The sequence below is a fragment of the Nelumbo nucifera genome, chromosome 5 (assembly GCF_055504915.1).
Source record: "Nelumbo nucifera cultivar China Antique chromosome 5, China Antique-T2T, whole genome shotgun sequence".
In the NCBI taxonomy this organism is placed as follows: Eukaryota; Viridiplantae; Streptophyta; class Magnoliopsida; order Proteales; family Nelumbonaceae; genus Nelumbo; species Nelumbo nucifera.
In genome coordinates this window covers 48,641,182-48,661,724 of record NC_142653.1, presented here as the reverse complement: position 1 = coordinate 48,661,724, position 20,543 = coordinate 48,641,182, and the positions used below count along the sequence as shown (strand labels likewise).

At 34.6% G+C, this 20,543-nt stretch overlaps 1 protein-coding gene across 1 annotated transcript in view; it reads right to left on the bottom strand.

The window, feature by feature from the left end:
- Positions 1 to 2,726: 2,726 nt before the first annotated feature.
- LOC148791570 (uncharacterized) overlaps positions 2,727 to 20,543 on the bottom strand; it is a 121,118-nt gene continuing 103,301 nt past the window's right edge. Inside the window, exons 3-8 of the mRNA XM_088888236.1 lie at positions 18,611 to 19,766; positions 7,911 to 8,710; positions 7,534 to 7,758; positions 5,911 to 6,768; positions 4,115 to 4,285; positions 2,727 to 3,925 (exon numbers count right to left, since the gene is read on the bottom strand). Coding sequence (XP_088744362.1) covers positions 2,727 to 3,925; positions 4,115 to 4,285; positions 5,911 to 6,768; positions 7,534 to 7,758; positions 7,911 to 8,710; positions 18,611 to 19,766 — 4,409 coding nt within the window. The remainder of the gene's footprint in view (positions 3,926 to 4,114; positions 4,286 to 5,910; positions 6,769 to 7,533; positions 7,759 to 7,910; positions 8,711 to 18,610; positions 19,767 to 20,543) is intronic.

Here is a 20,543-nt window from a genome sequence, read left to right as displayed (position 1 = left end):
CGAGTCTTTTAGGGTGTAGACTAGCCTTATACCGGCCCCTTTGAACTAGATCCAAGAAAAAACAAAAAAAAAAATCGATACAAGCCGATACGCCCTTTATATTTTATTTTCTCACCTATCCTCGTTAATCTAATAAATCAAAATAAATTTGCTCAGGGGTGATTATTTCAATCCAACTCAGGCCCAGGTCCACATCACGTCCACATCACGTCCACAAATTTAAGCCTAAAAACTAAATTTAATAAAACATTACTAAAATTATAAAAATATTAAATTTTACTAAGCTTTTATCTAGGAACTATTAAAAATTAAGAAATTAATAAAAATCAGTAGTTCACAAATTAAAAATTCAAGTACGTTGAATTATATTTAAAATAATTAATATTAATAAGACAATTAAAAATAAATTTTTTGAAGCTAAATGTATAATTTTGTTAAAATGAAAAAAAGAAAAGGGGAAAAGTAAAAATAACAGGATAAGTAATAATAATAATAATAATAATAATAATAACTATAAAATTTATTAAAGTAATAAAACAAACCATTTGCATTCCAAATAAAAATATTAAAATTTAATTAAAAAAAAATCTAATAATGGCACGATTAGAAATATCATAAGGCTAGTTTATAATTTAGCCTAACCTAGCTAGACGTATAAATTTTTATGCTCAAGCAATTATTTTCTTCTGAGCTAGGTCTAGCATAGATTTCCACCTAGCCTGCATATATTGTAGGTAGTAGTGCTTTAAATTGATCAAATTTAGATCGGATCCTAGTGGACCCACATCCACATTCAATTATGAAATCTCTATCTGCACATCTACATCTAATTATTATGTTAGATTTGGGATCAAATGCAAATTTAATCTACAACCATATTATTGTGTTTAAAATGACAAAAAAGTTTTAAAATGTTAATTATTTTAAAGTGTACATGTATAATAAATGTATATAAATATAAAATATTAAATTTATCAATTATAAATTTATATAATTGTGCATAATATCTTTATGTATACATAATTATACTACATATATACATAAAATAATAATTTTTATTGGACTTGGATTTTGGGCAGACCGAATGATGTTAAATCCACATTTGATCCAATTATTAATTACATACAAGTTCTAACATCCAAATCCAGGATTTTCAGATTTAGAGTCAAATCAGGTATCATACTTTTGGAGTCTATTGATGGCCCTAGTAGGTAGGCCCAAGCTAAGCAACCCCTAAGCTCAACCTAGAAGTTATATATGAGGTTCAAAATATTGATACAGGGCAATATGTTGATAGTGTGTATCCACTGTATCGGTACTCTTTTTTTTTTTGTTATTTTATTTTTTTCAAATATGGTTCAAAGGGGCTGGTTTAAGGGCAATCTATCTCTTGAACCACTTGTCGACCCAACCTCGATACGATACGTATCAGTTGATACAGCCTGATATGTATCAATATTTTGAACCTTAGTTATATACATATATATTTAGATAACAAGTTTCATATAAATATATAGATCAGAATTTTTATATATTTTTATAATAAACTAAAATTACATAGAAATTTTAATTTGTAAAAGAATCATAGCTTAGCTAACATAGGCAATCCGGTACCTATCCCAAGCCTAAACAAACATTATTATGCTTGGGGGTGTGGGCTAGGCTGGGTTAGGAAACCTTAAAAAATATTAATACACTATAATGATTTGGCCTGAGATCTTTTATGTTTTTTTGGTTCATTAGGCTATACAATGTGGGTAGCCCATTCCCATAGTCATTCAACTTCAATCTTAATAATTTTTATCTAAATAGTAAGAAAACCCAAAAATAATGCATGCATGGATTGTACTCGGTTTGGTTCAGTCTAATTACAAATGTCACATTGCTCTTAGGGGTGCAAGTTGGGGGAAGGGTCAAGTTGAGGATCAACCAAAGCCCAACCTGAAGTCTTAAAACTTGAGCTCAGGCTTGGATTAATTTAATTATGACTAAAAATGGTAATATATAGATTAATTTAATTATGACTACAACCAAATTTTATATATTTACTAACATTTAAGTAACATTTACAAAAAAATGTAAAATTTAATCATTAATAAAGTATAATAAATAAAATAAAACATGACCAGATAATATGAAAAATTAATTATTTTATTAAATAATTAGTAGTAGCTAAGTATTTTTGTTAAAATTACTAATATAATTAACACAAATTACTAAACTATTTTTGTAATAAATTACTAAAATAAAGATGAATTATTTTAAACAATATTGCATTCCTTCCTTGTAATGGTTATTGATACTTGTTGTTACACTTTCCCTTGACAAATCCCATGAATCCCACGGGTCCTTGGTAGAATTATATAATTTTAAGTGGAAAGTTTTAAAGAGAAAACAAAATTATATAAAAAAAAAGAAATTTATCAAATCATGTCAATGTCACTCAATGAATTAGTAAATTCCACTCCCACCCAAATCATGTCATTCTTGCAACATTGATTCCTTTTGGTACTTTGGTAATTACACAAGAGGATCGATATGCAATTTACTGGAAAACAATACCTTAAGTTGATTGCTAACATGAGATGAAAGTTTGTCAATAACCCAAATAAATAGTTTGATATCTCAAATATTGTTCTACAGTTATAATTGCTAATTATTTTGAAACATCATAATACAAAAGAAACCAAAAGAAAAGCACAAACTTGTCTATTGAGATGCATGTATCAACGTGGGAAAGTCATTGAAAATATCATATCATTCTCAAGACTATATAGCCTTGATGCATCACCATGGTAATGACTTAATGATATAGGATTGGGGTTTGAGGATATAGATAATAGTCCTTCTCTTTCTTCTTGTGATTGTTGAACCCATGGGTGTCTCGCTGACCTTCTCAGTCCTTCAAGCTCCATTGCAACCTCTCTCATAGTGGGTCTTTCCTCACCTCTCACATTGAGGCATCTTTTGGCAAGATTAGCAACTGCAGTAATTTGTTCAGTCTTCCCCTCGTCTACAAATTGACTATTGATGAGCTGAAACAAGCGATTCTCGTTCATCATTGAAATGAAATAAGCAGCTAGAATTTTTTGTTCTTCCGATCTTTCAAAACAAATTGGTTTTTCCCCTGTTAAATGCTCCACAAGTACCACTCCAAAGCTATAAACATCACTTTTCTCTGTTAGTTTACTGGTGTGGAAATACTCTGGGTCCAAATATCCAAAGGTCCCTCGGACTAAGGTGGTTATTTGAGTTTGATCCATAGGAAATAGCCTTGAAGCTCCAAAATCAGAGACTTTTGCTGTAAAACTATCATCCAATAGTATATTTGCAGATTTGATATCTCTATGGATGATTGGAAGAGAAGTTGCAGAGTGTAGATAGGCCAATGCACTAGAGGTTTCTGTTGCAATCCTCAATCGATCATCCCATGAAAGTACAGAGATTCTGTTGCTTTTATGAATGTGCTGAGAAAGAGTTCCATTGGACACGTATTCATAAACTAGTAGAGGAACTTCAGTCTCTAAACAACATCCCAATAGCTTGACTATATGTCGATGGTTAATTTGTGTAAGAATAATAACTTCATTTATAAATTGCTCAATTTGGCTCTTATCCCCTATTTTTGATTTCTTAATGGCAACTATTCGATGATCAGGTAGAATGCCTTTATATACTGTACCTTGACCTCCTTGACCAAGAATGCAACTCTCATTGTAATTATTGGTTGCCAATTCTAACTCTTTTTCTGAATAGATCTTTACAAACTCTAAACCACCTTCATGTGAAGATAATTGTTGTTGTAGAAGCAAACCGCCATTTTGTTGAAAGAATTTCTCTCTTAATTTCATGAGCTTTCTTTTCCTTATAATCAAGTAGAACAACGAACTACAGATGATTAAAAATAAGATTCCAAAGCCTATACCTGCATTCAATATTTGAAGATTCTTTAGTATAGTCATAACAGAAGTGGCGGAGAAAAGTTTCACATCATTTTCATACTACGATTTTTTAGGAGCATTACTTACTCAACTAATGAAAAAAAATGGCAATTAGCTACTTGACAAAGAGTCAATTAATGAAAAAAACAAATCTTGTTTTTCTATGCAATTACCTAGGGAAACCTTCATTACCGCAAATCCTTCACTTTTCACAGTGCAACCACTTCCATCTCTTCTCCCATCGCCATAACTACCCCTTGGACAAGAACAGTAGTAAGATCCTTTTGTATTAGTACAGATGGCTACACAAAGATTGCTTTTTGGATCCTCACACTCATTTACATCTGCCCATGAATAAAATAAATAAATAAATAAAGCATTAGCTCAAAATTACATGTGCAGCCCGAATTGATTTACAACCTTTCAACCAAAATTAAAGGGCCCTGCATGTTCCTTTTTTGACCCATGACTTTATTCATGGTGGGTATTAGGAATATCCTGCATGACTTTATTCAACCAAAATTAAAGGGCCCCGCTGTGTATTTGGAATATCTCCCGATGATAGTATCAGTCCTGATGATGTCATCATCGGGAGATGTTTCCAATACACAGTGGGGATGTGCTGTGGGGCGTTGTGGGTTGGAGATGTGATCTCGGCTAGATTCTTATACTAAATTGATTTTAGGATTAATTGAAAATCCTTATTGGGCCAATGGAAGTGAGGGTTGGTCTCCTCCCCCACAAGGGACTGCCCCACAATGCCCCACAGCACATCCCCATTGTGTATTGGGAACATCTCCTGATGATCATCGGTTCTGATACTATCATCGGGAGATTTTCCCAATACATGGCGGGGCTGTACTGTGGGGCATTGTGGGGTGGCCTCTTGTGGGGAGGAGATGTTAACTCATAATCTGTTCTAGGAGCCGGAAAATCAGTTTATCTTTGCATAAGAATGCTGTTGATTCGTGATATAGTTTATGGGATGAGAGCGGCATTTCTGTGCTTCTGGCATTTCTAGTGAAGATAAGACTAGTGATCCTTCTTCCCATATCAATGTCAGTGTAAGTAATGGCAAAAAGTAAGTGAAGAAGCTCTTTGAGAGATTTCTTTGTAGTTATTTGTGCAAAGAAAGATGAGAAGAGAGGTTCTTTATACTTCTAGACATGGTTTTTAAAACCGATTTGGAGAACAAACCCTAACTGGTTCTTAGGTTAAGTTGTATGACCGTTCAAATCAAATGGTTGGTCCATCCTCACGAAAAAATAAAAATATTTAAAAAATAAAAAAATAAATAAAAAAATGTTAATCCATTGAATGGTTTGAACAGTTCAACTGCCCAGGTCAGCAGTTTGTTGACCAAATCAACGTTTTTTGCAAACGTCTGGTTTTAGAAAAAAACAGAACCAGTCACCTGACTAGTTCCCAGTTTTTCCGGTCCGACCGTCTGGTCCAGTCTGATTTTGAAAACTATGCTTCTATAGACCGGGACAGAGGAACTGCTCCTCACAGAGCACGCCTCACACCGACCACACAGCATGTTTTAACCGTGCATTGGGAACATCATACCTTGGGTGCTATGCTTTTGCTTTTGTTTCTAGCTATTTGAGTGCTATGCTTTTACTTATAGCAGTTTTGGTGGAAACCAAATCAGCCCCCCACAACATCCCACAGCACATCCCCGTGTGTATTGGGAATATCTCCCAATGATGATATCATCCTTCTTGGTATTATTATTGGGAGATATTCCTGATACACGGCGGAGATATGCTGTGCGAAGTTGTAGAGGCAGTTTAGTGGGGGCTGATTTGAACTTTTGGTTGGCTTTTCTGGGCGATTTGTACTTATTTTTCACTGCTCCCTCTTTATAAATTTTACATATTAATTAGCAATAAAAAAATAAATAAGGAACCCTTTTCCTAGTTAAATTTATATTGTAAAGCATAACACGTTAGAAGTGAAATCATACCTTGGCACCCATTGGAAAGATAAGGATTCCCTTGATAACCGTCCACACAATAGCAAAGATATCCAGGGCCATTAGTAGAGTTAGAACAGTAGGTATTCTCCCCACAAGCATAATCGGTCTTGTCACTTTGTGCTTCCTCACAAGTCTTATTCCTAATTGCCCAGTCGAGAACTATCGGAACTCTCACCCCAACATTTACAAGATATTCCTTCTCATTTCTTAAATTCCATAGGTAGGGTGCATTTGAAGTGAACCAGCTTTGGTCAGAGAGAAAAGCGTAGCTGCATTTGTTGATATTCCAAGTGTAGGCATAGTTGGTTCTGTTGTCATACATTTGAAGCTTCAGAAAAAACGTATCAAGATGATTTGGTATTGCAGTTTGACAACAGCCAATGCCACTACAAGATAGGTCCGTCGATTGCATGCCATATGGACAGAATGAAATGCATCCACTCTGGAACTTCTCAGCATAGAAATCAGACATGATGCCTAGTGTGTTACATCCGATAGCCGTGAATCTGTTTCTGGTGTTGGAGAATCTGTATGCGTTTGGCAATTGGATGTTTAGACTGTATTCCTTTAACCTTCCGCTATTTTCCTCATAACAACGGATAGCAGCCAGCATGGACAAGGTCAGTTGGCCTTGTAGTGATATATTCAAAATGAATCTCTCAGCATCCATGAAAAAATTATGGCCATACAATTCCAGTTGGGGAGGGTCAGTGGCATTGTTGCAGAACAACTTAAATTCATCTCTGAAACAGGATGGATCATCTCCCACCAGACCAAATGGGTAAGGGATGCTAATATTCCCACATTTGTTTTGGCAGCCAGGTTTTGTCCAGAAGGATGTCGATGCTGTTATTGTCAATATTATAGATCACCGTTATTCGATGTAGTAAGTTGCAGTGAAGCAACATGCAGTTCAAATAGGAGGAGAATGTAAAAGAAACTTGTTCAAAGAAATAGAAAAAAAAAAGAAGAAAATTGGATGATAATTCACTAATATGAGAAGACTTATAATGCGAGACAATAAGAATGGAGGTTCACTCACCTAAAAAGAGAATTCTCTCATTTCTCTAGAGAAGCTAAAGGCTTCTCAAAACAAAAGAAAGAATTTCATCCTCTGGTTTGAGATCACAAGGCTTTATATGGAAAACAATAACTAGCAATTGGGGCATTTAATGTAAGATTAACCCTTCAAGCATTTACTAAACCTAGCCCAAAGAAACCCACTAACAAACAAACCATTAGAAGTCCACTAAAGAAACCCACCAACCATTAATAAGTTTAAATGCAAGCCCACTTGTCTCCTCTTTTAAAACGATATGGTGCTTCTCCGGAAATGGACTTGAGTTGCATCCAAATACAAAGTATTTCCTAATTTAAATACAGTACCTACTGCTCCCTGCCTCAACTTGAGACAGATAGCGGTCAGATTCACCCTGACCCGCACCCAACCCAACACTAAATCAAGACACCCAACAATACCCAACCAACCCAATGGGGTTGGGTCAAGGAAGGCTCTCCGTTTAAGCCGACCCAATGACATTATTCCTAGACCAAATTTAAATTAGGCAATATTTGCTATTAAAATTTCAAGCAAATCTAGTAAACTCATACCTTGGCATCCCTGGGGGAGATAAGGATTCCCAAGGTAACCTTCCATACAGTGGCAAATGTATCTAGAACCATCGTCGGAGTTCGAGCAGTAGGTGTTGTTCCCACATGCATAACTGGCAGTTCCTTTTTCGCATGTCTTCTTTGCAGCTGACCAGTCGAACACTGGAAATACAAAATAAGCCCTCTTGAAAACCTTCCTTTGAACAAATTGATAACTTGGATGTTCTAATATCATTTAATAAATAATCTAGTTATAAAAGATCAGGTGTTGGATTGAGTAGACTGTAATAACTTGAATGGCTAATTGATCCGATTATGCTATCTTTTCTATTTAAACAGTACTGAATCAAAAGAGATCTTTATAACTGAATTCCTACCTTTACATCCATCAGGGAGATAAGGATTCCCTTGATAACCTTGCATACAATGACAAAGATATCCAGGGCCATTTGTGGAGTTAGTGCAGTAGGTGTTACTCCCACAAGCATAGCCAATCATTTGGCTTTGTGCTTCCTCGCAAGTACTCTCATTTCGAATTGCCCAGTCAAGTACCATCGGCGTTCTGAACCCAGTTTGTATAAGGTATTCCACGTTATTTCTTATGTTCCAGAGAGGTAACATTTGTGAGGTGAACCAATCCTGATCTGACAGAATGGCATACGCGCATATACTGATATTCCTTGTGTTGGTGAAGTTGCCATAACTTCCTATATGTATGACTAAAGAACTCAGATCCTTGGGTATCGTGGTTTGGCAGCATCCAAGGCCAGAACAAGATGACCCCGTAATTGTGGTATCGTTCAAGCATGATGAAGTGCACTCGACATAGTAGACCTCCTGGTTGAAGTCGTACAAAATGCCATACATATCGCAACCAATACCAGTGAATCTGTTTCTGGTGTTGGATACCCTGTAGGTATCTGGCAGTCTAAGAGATATGTCATATCCATTCAAGCTTTGGTTCCCTCCCATGTAACATTTGACAGCTGCCCAAATGGAGGTTCTAAGCTGACCTTGCAACGATATGTTCAGAATGGGTAGGCCGCTCTTGGTCCGTAAGGGAAAGTCACTAGAAGTGTTGCAGATCAACTTAAAATCTCCATTGACGAAACAGTTTGGATCATCTCCAATGCCAAAAGGGTAGGGGATGCTAGTGTTCCCGCATAGCTCTGGGCAGCCAGGCTTTGTGTGAGACAATGTCGATGCTGCTGCCTCTGCCTTCATTACCAACATCCCTATTGAGATGAGATAAAGCAACATGGGCCAAAGCATTTCCTTCTTACTGTTCGTCAACAAGATCATCGTTTTGTTCCTGCACGAAAGAGGAAAATAAAGCTTTTCGTTTAATTACTGGACCTCGCAATATGGACATAAGAACGGGCCGGACTGTAATATGCACGTTAGGTAAGCACAACGAATGAACATGTAATAGTGTGTCATACATGTCCCGAATTAATGCGCTTTCATCCAAACGTTTAAGTTTTTCTTTTTTATTATTTTTATTTTTAATTATTTTGACAAAAATAATAAAATAATGAATAATTACTGTCTAACGGAACAAAAATCATGCCTCAAGAGAAAGAAAGAAAGAGAATTATAACAACAATAACAACAAAATTTAATAAAAATAATAATAATAATTCAACCAATTATGAAAGGTAGGGACAGCCTATAAATTTTCAGGCCTGGGCCTAGGGTGGGTCCAAAACTTCTAAACCCATCAGATCTGGTTGGCCCAGTATATATGTCTTTAAGCGCAGGTGCCAATCCGGGCCCATCCTGGCCCATGTTCAACATCACAAGCACAGTGTAAAATACAGCCTTTCCCTACTTTTCCGTTCCTCGGCCTTTTCCTTCAAACCAAACACAACCTACGGATTCAGGACACCGCCATACCCAGACTATCTAAGAATATTAAATTATTATTGCGCTAACTTTCAATTGATTGCATTATCAAATTCCTTTGTTAATTTTTATACCATTTTTGCATATTGCATGGTTCATGAGATCTGATTTGATTTTACTTTCCAGTTTCATAACATATCAACTGATCACGTTGTTTGGAACTTACCAACCTCTACAGCAAAAACTTTAGTTTCCAGTTTTCGTAAGCCCATTGTTTTCAAATATATATATATATATATATATAGCCTGCTTGCCTTTCACAAAGCTTGTGAAAATAATAGAAGGATGCTTATACAATTAATTCTGTAAATTCGAAGTGCAATACTTGAGCCGTATTTATTGTTGGATTTTAATCTTATAAGATATTAAATCCAATAAGTTTGATTGGTCAATTATATAAGAAATTGTACCTATACATTTGATTGAAAAATTAACTTTTTTCTTACAAAATTCAATTTTGAACTTGTCTCACATTGAAAAATTATAAGCTTTGTTTTCAGTATTTTAATAGGAGCTGATTTAAATCCTTATAAATAGTAGAGGAGAATATGGGGGTTTGATACTGCGCAACGCGTGCGCACGTGTGCGGCGCAATGAGGCGCACTTTGTGCGCACGTGTGCGGCGAATGGCGGCTTTAGTTTTGGTGCGATGCTGATTATTGATGAGATCAACGGTTATGATTCGATCAGGTGTGGTCAAGAGACACAATTCAAAGTTAACAGTCATTAACTGTTAACTACTTTTTAAATAGTGTTCAAGGTGTCTTCTTTGAACCAGTACCTACTTTTTCTTCATACCTTTTCATAAACTATTTAAGGAGCATGAATCAGACTTCAAAAGTACATATTTTCAAAATTCATTTTCTCTCTCTCTCAGTCCGGTCTGCTATAGTCTCACAGAAGGTTTCTTCGGAGATTCTTCAACTTTGTTGGTTGCAGATTCTCGCCTAAGGTTCTGTTGTATCCTAGGAACGGATTTGCCTGTAACCCAACAGCAAACTCAATGAAACTGAGTGGGAACAAATAACATTCTAAAGATAGTATCTCTAAAGTTACAGTAACCCCATTTTCCTACATCTATTAGCTAGCTTTTATAGACAAAACTGCACGGAATGAAATGCATTAAAAAGCTACAATGATTTCAAATACACGATCATTAGTTATTTAGTTCAAAAATGCATTATATGGTTTCAGTACCAACCATTAACGAACAAAGAAAACTTTAATTAAGCCCATAAAGCTAGACAACAAGATATGCATGCAGGCTATTTTCATCATTAATATAACTACTATGATCATGTAGATACCTACCTATTCAAATTTAAAATTCTGTATCCAAACAGGGAAAAAGAGTTGTTTGCTCCTAGAGAATGCATGCCACGTATATACGAGCCTAAGAAACACATTGTTTGAAAACCCTTCTAACTTTCAAGAAACATCTACATGCTGGAAGCTTAAAATCTGGATATGGAAAACTGAAACACAGATCAACAACAAATTAAACTAACCTGCAGGCCAGGGCTTCTTTTAGGCTTCTTTTCTTATAGGGTTTTCGAAGAGCTCTCATATCTAATATTGATTTCTTAAAAGTCAAAACTGGTAGGGGAATTGAGGTTAGATTTGGGGGAGTATTACCTAGAGAATTAGTGATTCGATGTAGCAAATAAATAAATAATATATATTAGTGCTTCTAAGTTCGATGGAGGTGAATCGCTTGGATGGTCCAGATCAGCGTTTGGATTTTGAAAATTTTATCCTTGTCAACAATTAGATATTAGGACAGTTATTGAACAGTCCCAAACAATGTATTGGATGTTGATGGATATACGGAAACCATGGGCTTTCGTAATTCATATAAGAGGCAAGAGCAAAGCTTCCTCTTTTAAGAAACTCTGAATTTATCAAGGGATACAAATAAATCTTACAGCATACATCGGAACATTGTCATCGGAGTCACAGATAGGGGACCCACCTCGACTGCCTTGAATGTTCTGTACGTTTGCTATTAGATTGATTTGTATACATGCAATGTTTCTTCACTTACTTTTTTAAAAATAAATTTTCAGATTCCACACAAGACGTGATGTCATAAACTTGATTCTTCAAGCAAAAGTAACGATGAGAATTTGAACCAGGAAGTTTTCTTGGTCAACAATTAACCGGTTTAACCTAGTGTTTTAGTTCAACTTGTCTAATTAAACCACCCAAAAACTGGTCTCATTGGTCCAACCAATCAGTCCGGCCAACAACAACTTTAGCTTAAGAGGCTGGGAGTGGCATATAAGGCGCTCCAAAGTCAAAAGCCTCTTGTATCCACCCATCCAAAACCCATATTGCAAGCAATATAAAGATATAATATGTCTGGCTCATTTGTTTAATTACCAAGGTATCCTTTTCAGATGTGCGAGAAGGCCCATAGGATAGGAATGGGTCTGTTCAAGAGTTATTGCTTAATTTTATGACAAATTCAATGGTACTGAACCATGTTTTATAATACTATTGTATCGAAAACACTGTGCTGTGGCACAAAGTATAATGTTTTCTTGGACATGGGGCCGTGGCTTTAAAACTCCTTGAGGTACATAGGTGTGCAAATTGGTTAAATTTGGATCACCTCTGATCAGATTTTTCGATTGTATCGGATTTATATTACCCACTATTCAATCTGATGTGTTATATATTTATAAATATAAATATATAATATATATATATGTTATTTATTTATTTATAAATATATTATTTATATTGTATTTTTATAAATTTGTTATATTATTTATTCTTTTTATAAAAAATATGTGTATATATATAAACATGATTTTTATAAAATGTAGTTACCAATTAATGACTATTAATTTTGAATAGTGCCTCTTAATCTCATCACGGTTGAAACATCAAAAGTCAAAACCGCTCTTCTCAAACCACACGAGGTATGAGCAAAGTGTATCTCCAAAGTGTCTCATTGCCCTGCACACACGTATGCACATGCATGTGCACGTGTTGCATGATAGTAAACCTCTATACTCTCCTCTTATATTTCTAACAAATGAAAATAAACTCATATTTAAAAACTAAAAATAAATTTAATAATTTTTTAATGTATGATAATTTGAAAACTGATTTTAATAAGAGAAAAAACGGGACAAAAAAGAGAATTGATGATATATAGATTCAAGCTTTTGACACCCACATTTATGAGGTCTACTATTTTAGCAAGGCTATCAAGTCCTAGTTTTGGCTCCATTAATCTGGAATCGTCAATGTTAAGAAATCCCAATTGTTAATTAGATTCCCACTGTTTACTAACCATCTCACCCCTTGCAGAAGAACTTCTCACCCAATAAGATCACTCCTCTAGTCCTAAGGGCCTATGGTAGGCAAGGAATCCCTAAGGATTTTCCATGCCAATTTTGATAACAAAGCTAAATTGAAAGAGTAAAGGTCCATAAAACTTATTCCACCTTCAGCTTTTCTTTGAGAAGTCTTATCCCAACTAACCGATTTTACAATTCCCCACTACTTCTCCACTAAAAGGCTCTATGCTTCTTAACCAAATCTATGCATAAAGATTTTACTGAAAGGAAGTAGAACATAGTATAAGTAGAAATGACATTAATCATTGCTTTAAGAAGATTCTTTTCTTGCAAGTGATAAATACTGACTCTTGAAACCCAAGGTTTTTCCGTCAATACTATCAATTAGATGTTGAAAACATTCTTTGATTGACCTCAATAGTACTAATTAGGTGTTGGATCTTTTATTGTTTTAATGAAGGCAATGACCATCTCTATCTTTGGCATGGGATGACGCAATTTAATTGCCATTTCCTGTTACTTATATGTATCATAGTTTTAAAAAGCGACCTGAAAATAGAACTGATTTGGCCACCGGTTTTTGAGTCGACGGTTTAACCATCCAGTTCAAATAGACGGTCTGTTCTAACAAAAATAATAAAAAATAAAAAATAAAAATGGTAAAAGAACATTGAATGGGTCAATGGTTCACTATTCGGAACAATAGGTTGTTGATTGATTTAACGGTTTTTGGTTAGGGATCGGGTTTGAGGTAAAACGGAACCGGTTGTCTGAACAGTCCGATCGTCTGAGTCAATAACAGTTTGAAAACCATGATATGCATAATCAAGAAATGTCTCCCTTGAGTTTTGCACTCATAGCTTCTAGGTTAGCTTGACCTAACACTAATTCCATATTATAAAAAAAGTGGTATAAAAAAGTTTTGGATACTTTTCCCACAAGTTCTTTTTTTTTTCTTCCTTCAAATTAGCAAACTACGTCCTAGTGCTTCTCGTCAAGCTTTTCTATAACTCCCAAGTTGTGTACCCGTTTCACTTTTCACATTTTGTCTTTCAACTTTCCCTACATCATCTTCTAGTTGGGTTTGAAATATAAGAGGTGGCATGGAACACAGGTTCTTATTGTCACTAAACATGATGGGAAGAGGCTAATATGAAGACTACATGTGAAGGTTGAATGTAGTTTGTGGGATAAGTTGAGAAGCTGAATTGGTGAAGACAAAGGAGTGGTGAAATAGTTGTGATGGGTGCAATAGATGTCATAAAGGGAGGAGATGCAAAAGTAGGAAAGAATATCGGTGTAGTCAACTAGGTCACTATTGTTATAAGGAGAGGTAGAGGTGGTATTGATTGGGACCATTCAACAAATATGCATCAAATTGAGTTAACACTTCATCAAATCTCTCTTGATGTCTAAGATATTCATTGTATAGGATAAAGGCCAGCACCCTGGGACTCTATTAATGAAGAAGCAATCAAATTCATAGGCTGAGAGGTGTTAATAGGATCATTTTGAAAAGAATCTTGTTACATGACACGAGCAACTGATCTAGTCACTATCTATGAGTCACATGCTTAAAGTATGCTTTATACATCATGTTTGAACGAAAACAAAATAAAAAATAAAAAAAATCAAATAGCGATCATGGGGATGAGAGATATGGGGAATCAACCTCATTTACTCAAGTGTAGCTTCTTAAAAGACAATGTGTTACTCTCAGCAACTACGCCAGTATCATGGGCACTATGGTGGGTCTCTTCTCAAATGGTTGTTGGAATAGTTCTAATAATACATTAGTGATTGCGACATGTACCCAATATTAGTCAATAGGAAATAGTAGGTGTCCTGCAATGGCCATCAATAGCTTGTTCCTTTACCATTTGGCTACCATATTGGGATCCTAGTCTGAGTTCTTTCTTTCACTTCTCCGCACTAGGAATCCTAAGCTCATGGACTAATCATCTGGCATGTCGATGTTCATCTTTCTACAATGCAAGAGAGTTGCCCATTGTGATACCCAAATTGTAAGGGAAAATAATTTGATCCTTAAGCGGCATATATTACAGAAATGCGGCTTCTTCCAATGTCGGCCACATTTGGTTCTTGCCAAAACGGAAAACCATAGATGTAGGGTCCTAACTTTGAAACATTCCTTTTTACATTGGCCTATCAAGCTCAATAAGGGTCAAGTCCATGTCATGTGCCTAATGCATGGTTCCTATCAAGGCTACAACATCACTGACCATTTTTACGATGCATTGATATAGTTGTGGTGGCATCAAGATACTCAGACATCTACAAGAAGGCTTCAGGTGAGGGCATGATGTATACTCAGACATCACTGACCATTATTTCATATATGTTTGACTATTTAAGAGGGAAAAAATTAAATAACGTTATGTCTCAGAAGAAGAAACATAGATTTTTGGGATACAATCTCAAGGTGTGAACAAGGAGAGAACCTTCAACACAACCATAGGCATAATTCGTCCCCAAGCTTTGGTGCACAACCCTAAGATGATAAATAATTCGTGAACCTTTAGTGCAACCACAGGGTTTATTGGTCCCCAAGCTTTGGCGTACAGTCTTCAAATGGTGAATGATTAGAGAACCTTCAACACAGGTACAAGGTCCATTGGTCCCTGGACTTTAGCATACAACCCTCAAAGGGTAAAGGATTAAAGAACCTTCAGCGCGCCACTACAGGATTCATTGGTCCTCAAACTTTAGTGTACAACCCTTAAATGGTGAATGGTTAAAGAACCTTTAGTGCTGCTTGAGGGTTCCTTGGTCCTCATACTTTACAACCCTCAAATGGTAAAGGGTTAGAGAACCTTCAGCTGCCACAAGGTTCACTAGTCCCCAAACTTTAGCACACAACACAGTGAAATTTACACCAATCTTTCTTCCTTCTCTTTTTTCCCCTCTTTTATTTTTTAGTGATTTTTGGATTTTGATTTTGTTTGTTGCTTTTTCTCCCTCTCTTTTTTTTTTTCTATTTTGCTACTTTCTTGATTTTTTATTTTATTTTCCTTTCTTTCAAGATTTTCCTTTGAATTTTCTAGTTATTTAAAATTATCATTATATCTTTCATATTTTTATATTTTTTATTATTTTTACCTTTAAACTATTATTCCTTTTATTTATTTTAATCTTGCACCACTTCCGTTAATACTTGGACCATAGTAACCTTCCATCCTCCCCTTTCTTTCCCCCTTTTCTTTTTATTTTTTTCCTCTTTTAATTACCTTTTTGTTATATATTTTTTATTTATTTGTTCTTCTTTTCTATTTATTTCTGACTTTCTCCTTCTCTCTCTTCTAACATGGATTTCATCCTATTCCTTAATCAAAATAAAAAAGTTTCTTCTCTCTCTCTGTTTTTATTATTATTTTTCCTTTTCCTTTTTTTTCTACTTTCCTTTAGGTACTACTTTCTTTTCTATCATTTCCTAATTAATTATGCCAAGATCCTAACAATTTATCTTATTCTTTTATTTTATTTTTTATTTGTTCTTTGGATTTTGTGACATTTTCTAATCTTTTTTCTTTTCTTTTTGCACTTCTTTCATTTTTCTGTCCTTCTCTTTTCTTCTATTTTATTATTTTTTTATAGTTGTTTGGATATATACTTTTATATTGTTAGTGTTTCATATTTCTATTATTATCTTCCTTTCCTTTCTTTTTTTTCTTTTTTTTTATACTATTTCTTTTTCTCTCATTTCCTTTGAAATTAAATTTTGCAACACTTCCTAATTGATCTTTTTCATTTCTTTTCCTCTTTTTCTCTTTTTTTTTATGATTTTTTATTTTGATTTGATTTTTTCTTTTATAATAATTTTCCTCTTTTTTATTTTCTTACTTTTTTTTGGATTTTTATATATTTATTCTAAAATACACCCTGCAAAGAACATGCAAGCAAGTAAAGCTGAGATAGCTAACGTCCTAAATGATTAGGATGAAATATAGAGCGTGACACATGCTGAGAGGGTTTGACATCTTGACTCAATGGTTCCACAAGGTTGCTAGCCTTCTAACCTCTACCTATTGAACAAATGAGCATTTTAGATTGGTAGCTCATAAGAACTTTCAGCACGGCCAACAAGTACATTGATCCAGTGGCTTAAGCTTATAGCCTTCTCCTATAGCACAAAGTGATTCTAATTCTAATAAAAGATGATGTGTGTAGACAATGTGTCAGCAACCATACGAAGGGAGAAGCAAAGTATCAAACAATTAAGCAACAACTAACAAGAACGAAGCAATTATCATTATGAAATAAAGCGATAAAATAAAAGCATGCTCTTTTTTTACAGAAAAAATAAAAGCATGCTTATTCATAAAAAAGAACAATTCAAGCAAAATGGCCTCCATGTGGGCCCCACCTACCATCCAAGAACTCCATAGTGGAGTCTCCAATCTATGAGCATCAGAAAACTACTCATTTGAGCTGAGTTAAAGTCATCACCTCATTAGTCAAGCAAAACGGAGGTGATGAGACAACCTGACAATTATGTTTAAAATTGTTTTGGCTCGATAATGAGTTCAAACCCAAGGCATTAGTTAAACCAATCTAGGAGAGGCTTGGATGAGAGAGGGAAGGAATTAGGTACCCTTCTCCTATGATCGATAGGTGGGGCCACTTGAGAACCTAGATGATGTGAACATGATCAGGGTAGAAAAGATATATATATATATATATTACCATCACATTTCTTAAACATCCAACAGAATTATGATGTTTGGAATGGTTAAACAGTTCATCCTTATGCCTATAACAACAACTAGGAGATTGAAATTCCATATTTAATTTGAGTTATTGTATATATGATTGTTTTTAGACAATATTAATCATATGTTCATTTCATTCATATATTGTAAAACATTGTGTTTCTTTGGAAGATTCAGCCTCTCTACTACATAAATCTTTTGTCTAAGGAGCCATTTGATAACAACTAAAGTGGCATAATTGAAAAGCTTAATGCTTTGTCTTCCAAGGAGGTTGTGGGCTCCTTAATTAATAGCTAAAGCTAAAGTTCGATAGATCACCACAATATTTAATTTAGATTTTCCAAAAGTTAACCTAGTTGTCTCCATGTGTTAGAAAGATAATCAAGGGTTTCGTTAAGAAAAAAGAGATTGAATTGCATAATGTAAAATATTAATTTTTTGAAAGTTGTGACAGGGTAGACAAGCAAACACTTTTAGGAAAAACTACATATTATTTTCTTGTAAAATCTTTTGCATGGCTTCTGATGTGGCTCTTGATGATGGAGTTAAATCATATTATTATTTAATTTTTCTAGGCATATTTATATTGAACTTATACATGACATAATGAATAAACCAAACAAATATCACTGTGGATATGTAAGGTAATAATATTTTCCAGATAAGATGGTAAAACATCAATCAACACATGTTTAGAATGACGTATAATTCTTTGAATTATATAATCTAAGAAGCCTTAATTTATAATATATGCATTTTATCATTACTTTGACCCATAAAAATGAGAAATGAGTAATAGGTAACTTGTAGAACATGTCTTGAGCATATCTAATAAAATTATGCAATACATTGAAACATTATTTCTTTCTTGCTACAACAATTACCTAAGGATGGGTACTCTTCTATCAGAAAAGGTATACACCGACATGTATCAACATAAGAAGTTAACTTATCCTTTATCCAGAACAATAGCCTCTTTTTAGATATGGTTCATCTACAAATGTGATAAAACACCATTTCAAACACCATAAACATAAAATGTAAAGAGGGCATGCACTTATTAATATAACATGTGTTAGACCATCTCAGCGAGGAAATTTCATTGACATTGTCTTGCTGCTCTCCATGCTATGTTGCCCAGATGCATTATAAGGGTAATCACTTAATGATATAGGATAGAGGTCTGAGAAATTAGATAGTAAGTGCTCACTCTCTTCCTGATGAGTTGGTTGAACCCATGGATGTGTCTCCCTTCTCAACCCTTCTAGTTCTTCTGATACTTCTTTCATAGTGGGCCTTTCTTCACCTCTTACACTAAGGCATCTTTTTGCAAGCTCAGCAATTGTGAGAAGTTGTTCAGAATTTCCCTCATTTACAAATTGATTCTCAATTAATTCAAAGATCCGATTCTCTTTCATTGATGAAGTGAAATATGTAGCTAGATTTCTTTGTTCTTCTGATCTTTCAAAACACAGGGGCTTTTGACCTGTTAAGATCTCCACAAGAACTACTCCAAAGCTATAAACATCGCTTTTCTCTGTTAATTTACTAGTGTGGAAGTACTCTGGATCCAAATACCCTAAAGTTCCTTGTACTAATGTAGTTATTTGAGTTTGATCCATAGGAAGTAACCTTGAAACCCCAAAATCAGAGACTTTTACAGCATAATTATCATCTAATAGTATATTCGCAGATTTGATATCTCTATGAATGACAGGTATAGAGGCTGCAGAGTGTAGATAAGCAAGTGCATCGGCAGTTTCTGTTGCAATTCTCAACCAATCTTCCCAAGAAATCAAGGGAGCCCCATGCTTTTTAGGGATGTGGTCAGAAACAGTTCCATTGGAGATGTATTCATAAACCAATAATGGAACTTCAGTTTCTAAACAACATCCTAAAAGCTTTACTACATTTCGATGGTTAACTTGTGAAAGAATGATAACCTCATTTATAAATTGCTCAATTTGGCCCTCATCTACTATTCTGGACTTTTTAATGGCTACTACTCGATGATTTGGTAGAATGCCTTTATATACTGTGCCTTGTCCTCCTCGCCCTAGGATGCAATCTGCATCATAATTATTAGTTGCCAACTCTAGCTCTTCTGCTCTAAAGATCTTTATGAACTCAAAACCACCTTCATCATATGAAGATAATTGTTGTTGTAAAAGAAATCCCCCATTTTGTTCAAAGAATTTTTCTCTTAATTTCATGAGCTTTCTTTTCCTTACGAAAAAGTATAACCAAGAAATAATAACGAGGAAAAGTAAGATCCCAAAGCCAATACCTGCATGCCATGTTTAGGGATTATTAATACATCCATTACAAAAATGGAAGAGAGAGTGAAACAGAAACAGTCAATATCACATGATCGTTTGTTTAGTTAAGTGATAGCACATATAATTGAAACTGAATTGATATATAATACTTAAAGATGTTGATCTATATATATATATATATTGGTACTTTTTATGTGAGGTCATTTCCATCTTCGAGAAAAACATTGGCTATTTGAAAAAAGAAAACACCTTAAGCTGTTTTGGAGGTTTCTATATTTGGCGCATAATCCCATTCAATTCTTTACTTATCTTTTGACAAAAAAAGAATGTCGGTTGCAAATACTCTATAGCCCACAGCCATGTTAATATCTCATGCACGAGAATCTTTAAAACAACCCATGCTGTTTTGCCCAAAGAGCCAAAGTTTTTCCCCATCTTCCAAAATATTATTCGACATGGTTATTGAATTAATCTCTTATAAGACTTTGTATTAGATTTTGTACTAGTTAAAATATATGAAAATGTCATAAATATCTTATAATCATATAGAGTTACTTAGATTTAGGCCCCGTTTGCTTTTTGGTAATTTATTTATCTGGGTAAATGTAATTATCTGTGTAATTTTTTTCTTGGGAAACACTTACTCAGGTTAGTGTATTTACCCATGTTCTTTTATTTTCCAAGCAAAAAAGGAAATGACCATTTTAACCATAAAAATTCATTATTAAAAGGGTCATTTTTGTCCCATATAAGTGTTGGAAACTTTTCCCCCAAGTGGGAAAATT